Genomic DNA, 6,033 nt, shown 5'->3' on the forward strand with positions numbered 1-6,033 from the left:
AGGCAAACGAAAGATTAGCATCCGACTGGTCCAACCTACAGACGACGACGATCTACCATCGGGCATCAAAAGCACAACTCGCTTCTATGCCCGGTCCGGGGTCGCTCCGGTCGAATGGCCATATTTCATCATCATCTCCATCACCAACCGACCGACTGTCGGGTCTCGTGTGTAGCGCCGGATAAAAGGACCTGGGCTATACTCGCTCTTCCTCTCTCTCTCTCTCTCGTCTGTTAGTAGTTCAGTGTTCACACTTGCCACTTGTTCAACCACCGAGCGCCGCAATGGACGGATGACGATGAGGCCAGAGAGGACGAAACACTAACGCATCAAAGCCCGTCCAAGATAAAAATGAGGCCTGCCCCTTGGGAGCAGTGCCGTCGCGCGGCTACTAGCACCGACCGTACCCGGGAAAAGGACGAGCCAAGCACCATAACCTCACTTATGCAAACATTTATTCTGCTGCCTCCTGATCGTCGATTAGCTTGCCGGCCACTTTTTTGCTCCTTTTTCCTTCTATTCTTCTTCATTTTCCTTGGCTCTGTTTTCTGGTTCGTTCATCTTCTCCGACCGGAACAAACCTCTCGGTTGCCGATAGGCTCAGGGCGTGACAACGGTAGAAAGCATCATCATCTCTACTCGGAATGGCCTCGGAGCATACACACACCGTTTATGCGCCGTCCGGTAGTAGAGAACGCGTGTAGTGCGATAAAACAAGTGTTTATGTTCGTACCCATGGTACGATTTTTACGGGGGGTTGCATTTATTGTTCCATCATTGCGTCAACGGGCCACGTGGTTGCCACGTCGATACTTCGCCGACGGTTGGGTTCCATCGTTTTGTTGTCCATAAAGTGCCTACCGCGTCCACCTTTCCCCCGGCGCTCTAGAACAATTCAGCGCGCGCATTAAAGAACAAACAACGCGCTGCTTCGCTGGGTGGTTGCTACGATTGGCGACGACACGATTCTCTTCCTGGGATGCTCCCCTTGGGATGGGAGGCATACAACTTTAGCGATAATTGAGAGCGAATTACATTTTACGGGAGCACCCGGAACGCGCGAAAGCACAAAATATGTAAAGTGGAGAGATGAACAAAAAAAAACCCTTGGGGGCCAATGGGAAAAAATGTAGATTAACAAACAAACCAGAGAACATTGACGCTCGGCCCTGAGTAGAATGGAAAATCAACATACAACACATAAAAACTCTAACGGAAAACACAACGCAATGTTTCGCCGGGCTCCTCACACGAACAAAACGATATTAAAAGCCCATCCCGTCGCGCACACAAGCCGGAAACGTTTTTGGAAATCCTTTTCGTGCCCATATCGCAACCAGTCGCTTCCCAACATGGGATGGCTCATAAAACATCGGAAAACAATGCACTAACGCGGGGGTGGGAACGGAGGAGAGAAGAGAATTCCCGGTGTTTGACAAATGCGGAACGACGATTTAACCTCAAACATTTAACGATCTGCAACCCATTGCGGACGGAAATATCGTAAAAAAGAGTGCCGCATTCCTCGAGGCAGACCGTACATGCGTGCCTGTGCAGTCCACCAACTGGCCGGCAAACAGTAACTCGGCAAAAATTAATGTAAAATTATCGATCGCAGATGCCCACGTGCGGCAAAATAAAATACGCGATGGCCTACTAAAAGAACGAAATCGTACAACATACAACATCAGCAGTTATGTACCACAGACATGACATTCCCTGCGCATCCTTGGTCGGTTGGACATCCCGGATCGTCACCCCTCCCGCTCCTGGTAAGCTTGTTAAACTCCACCACAAACAAATGGTAGCGACCACCATGAGGCCGCGTGTCTTATCGATAATTTTCAATTACAGCCCTTTGGCCGGGTGCGTGAAGTCAATAATCGAAGAGATCAGCATCAGTGCATCGAGTTGAGCCGGTCCTACAGCCGGACAGTCGCCACGTGCCCACCTTACAAGGCGCGCGCGCGCTCCGCCAAAAAACCTGGCCTTTTATCGGAATTGCTTATCGGCATCGTCGTTGCATCGCGGTACGCCTGCAATTAGAAATACCAAAGCAAACGGACGGAGCGATGAAGAGCGGGGATGTTGGTGTGTAGCGCCGTCGACCGGAGATTCGGATTAAAGTTCAAAACGTTCAAACGCACAAATGGGATTAGTCTCTTTCGCATCGAAACATTAGGGCTAATTGAATAATTTATTGCATTCGAATCCGAAACGGATAGAATCGAAACGTCACGCTGCAGTGCACACACCCAATTCGTGACCGGTGCAAAAGGGAGGACGAAGAGAAGTCACCAATCATGTGTTGGCCAGACATCGTCGGCCTTCCCAGCGTGCACCGGAAACCGGACACAATGCTGTTGGGCACAATGTTGTGCGTTGTAGAAGTCAGCACCGAAACCGAGGGGATCGATCATGATCCTGTACCTGCATCGTGTAGTGGGAGAGACCGGACCGGATCACACTGTGGAACGGCTATTTAACCTCAAAAACCCGTCCTTTCCCGGACAGGCACCCCCCCCCCCCCCCCCCCCCCCCCGGGGACGGAAACCTTAGGGGAGGCAGGTTTCTTATCGTCCGTCAGCTTCAACCTGTCCGGACGGATTTCTTTCTTTTTTTCTTATCAACAGTACAATGTGCGCCAACGCGGAGTTTGGTGTCGGATGTGTCACCCAGCTAACAACATGGCAGGCAAACGAAAGATTAGCATCCGACTGGTCCAACCTACAGACGACGACGATCTACCATCGGGCATCAAAAGCACAACTCGCTTCTATGCCCGGTCCGGGGTCGCTCCGGTCGAATGGCCATATTTCATCATCATCTCCATCACCAACCGACCGACTGTCGGGTCTCGTGTGTAGCGCCGGATAAAAGGACCTGGGCTATACTCGCTCTTCCTCTCTCTCTCTCTCTCGTCTGTTAGTAGTTCAGTGTTCACACTTGCCACTTGTTCAACCACCGAGCGCCGCAATGGACGGATGACGATGAGGCCAGAGAGGACGAAACACTAACGCATCAAAGCCCGTCCAAGATAAAAATGAGGCCTGCCCCTTGGGAGCAGTGCCGTCGCGCGGCTACTAGCACCGACCGTACCCGGGAAAAGGACGAGCCAAGCACCATAACCTCACTTATGCAAACATTTATTCTGCTGCCTCCTGATCGTCGATTAGCTTGCCGGCCACTTTTTTGCTCCTTTTTCCTTCTATTCTTCTTCATTTTCCTTGGCTCTGTTTTCTGGTTCGTTCATCTTCTCCGACCGGAACAAACCTCTCGGTTGCCGATAGGCTCAGGGCGTGACAACGGTAGAAAGCATCATCATCTCTACTCGGAATGGCCTCGGAGCATACACACACCGTTTATGCGCCGTCCGGTAGTAGAGAACGCGTGTAGTGCGATAAAACAAGTGTTTATGTTCGTACCCATGGTACGATTTTTACGGGGGGTTGCATTTATTGTTCCATCATTGCGTCAACGGGCCACGTGGTTGCCACGTCGATACTTCGCCGACGGTTGGGTTCCATCGTTTTGTTGTCCATAAAGTGCCTACCGCGTCCACCTTTCCCCCGGCGCTCTAGAACAATTCAGCGCGCGCATTAAAGAACAAACAACGCGCTGCTTCGCTGGGTGGTTGCTACGATTGGCGACGACACGATTCTCTTCCTGGGATGCTCCCCTTGGGATGGGAGGCATACAACTTTAGCGATAATTGAGAGCGAATTACATTTTACGGGAGCACCCGGAACGCGCGAAAGCACAAAATATGTAAAGTGGAGAGATGAACAAAAAAAACCCTTGGGGGCCAATGGGAAAAAATGTAGATTAACAAACAAACCAGAGAACATTGACGCTCGGCCCTGAGTAGAATGGAAAATCAACATACAACACATAAAAACTCTAACGGAAAACACAACGCAATGTTTCGCCGGGCTCCTCACACGAACAAAACGATATTAAAAGCCCATCCCGTCGCGCACACAAGCCGGAAACGTTTTTGGAAATCCTTTTCGTGCCCATATCGCAACCAGTCGCTTCCCAACATGGGATGGCTCATAAAACATCGGAAAACAATGCACTAACGCGGGGGTGGGAACGGAGGAGAGAAGAGAATTCCCGGTGTTTGACAAATGCGGAACGACGATTTAACCTCAAACATTTAACGATCTGCAACCCATTGCGGACGGAAATATCGTAAAAAAGAGTGCCGCATTCCTCGAGGCAGACCGTACATGCGTGCCTGTGCAGTCCACCAACTGGCCGGCAAACAGTAACTCGGCAAAAATTAATGTAAAATTATCGATCGCAGATGCCCACGTGCGGCAAAATAAAATACGCGATGGCCTACTAAAAGAACGAAATCGTACAACATACAACATCAGCAGTTATGTACCACAGACATGACATTCCCTGCGCATCCTTGGTCGGTTGGACATCCCGGATCGTCACCCCTCCCGCTCCTGGTAAGCTTGTTAAACTCCACCACAAACAAATGGTAGCGACCACCATGAGGCCGCGTGTCTTATCGATAATTTTCAATTACAGCCCTTTGGCCGGGTGCGTGAAGTCAATAATCGAAGAGATCAGCATCAGTGCATCGAGTTGAGCCGGTCCTACAGCCGGACAGTCGCCACGTGCCCACCTTACAAGGCGCGCGCGCGCTCCGCCAAAAAACCTGGCCTTTTATCGGAATTGCTTATCGGCATCGTCGTTGCATCGCGGTACGCCTGCAATTAGAAATACCAAAGCAAACGGACGGAGCGATGAAGAGCGGGGATGTTGGTGTGTAGCGCCGTCGACCGGAGATTCGGATTAAAGTTCAAAACGTTCAAACGCACAAATGGGATTAGTCTCTTTCGCATCGAAACATTAGGGCTAATTGAATAATTTATTGCATTCGAATCCGAAACGGATAGAATCGAAACGTCACGCTGCAGTGCACACACCCAATTCGTGACCGGTGCAAAAGGGAGGACGAAGAGAAGTCACCAATCATGTGTTGGCCAGACATCGTCGGCCTTCCCAGCGTGCACCGGAAACCGGACACAATGCTGTTGGGCACAATGTTGTGCGTTGTAGAAGTCAGCACCGAAACCGAGGGGATCGATCATGATCCTGTACCTGCATCGTGTAGTGGGAGAGACCGGACCGGATCACACTGTGGAACGGCTATTTAACCTCAAAAACCCGTCCTTTCCCGGACAGGCACAGGGCACCATGTACTTTGATGAATGTGCGTGCCTTTAATTTGATTTAATTTGCCGACAATGGATCACACAATGGTCGAAATAGGACGACCCACATACATACACACCATCGCTGCCTGAATGTCCATTTCGATGAAACGGTTCATGGATTCGAATGGGCCACAACGCACCTCACCGGGCAGCAGATGGTACCATCGCCGGGTGCGTATAGGTGAGAACAAGAACTCTCTGTGCGTTTATGTTCCTTCATAACATACTATTAGAGTAGGTGAACCGGTCAAAGACAGGGGCGCATTAGCAGCTTTGCAGGTTTGCTGCCGTAATTGCTGCAATTTCGAGTCCCAGTAGCAAATGTTGGAGAAAAAAGGCTGAAGCTGAGCATCGGGCAGCTTCGTTTGGTGGTTTTTTTTTCATCTTCTGTTTTTGGTTTTTCGCTTGGCGCAAACGTCGACAGCGGCGGCTAAATGGCGGTTCCCGGGTTCCACCTTCGAAGGATCTCCGAGTCAGTCATTCCCGGCATGCAATGACTACAGGTAACAGAGCACGTGGAAAAAGGTCCTTCAACGGAAGAAAAGAACGATTTGCTCCTCGGTGAAGTATGTTATTTGTGCCCTCTTCTTCTCACTCCGTCGTTTCTTTGCTTCCTTCGATTCGTTTCGCAACTCGATTGCACCACAAATTGGACGATGACACCAACGACGACGACGACGACGACGGCTGCTCCTTTCGCTGTTATCCTTTGGGATCTATCACATCTTGCAGCACGTCCGTGTATCAAGGCTTGCTAAGAGTTTGCTGACAATTATGCTAGTGAGGCCCTCTATTC

The 6,033-nt window shown here is 50.5% G+C and overlaps 1 protein-coding gene across 1 annotated transcript in view; it reads right to left on the bottom strand.

Annotated features, from left to right (window-relative positions):
• Positions 1 to 5,687: 5,687 nt before the first annotated feature.
• LOC126578956 (zinc finger protein 252-like) overlaps positions 5,688 to 6,033 on the bottom strand; it is a 5,237-nt gene continuing 4,891 nt past the window's right edge. Inside the window, 1 exon segment of the mRNA XM_050242078.1 lies at positions 5,688 to 6,033. This exon segment is cut by the window's right edge and continues 40 nt beyond it. Coding sequence (XP_050098035.1) covers positions 5,957 to 6,033 — 77 coding nt within the window. The 3' untranslated portion in view covers positions 5,688 to 5,956.

The sequence above is a fragment of the Anopheles aquasalis genome, chromosome 3, assembly GCF_943734665.1.
Source record: "Anopheles aquasalis chromosome 3, idAnoAquaMG_Q_19, whole genome shotgun sequence".
Lineage (NCBI taxonomy): Eukaryota > Metazoa > Arthropoda > Insecta > Diptera > Culicidae > Anopheles > Anopheles aquasalis.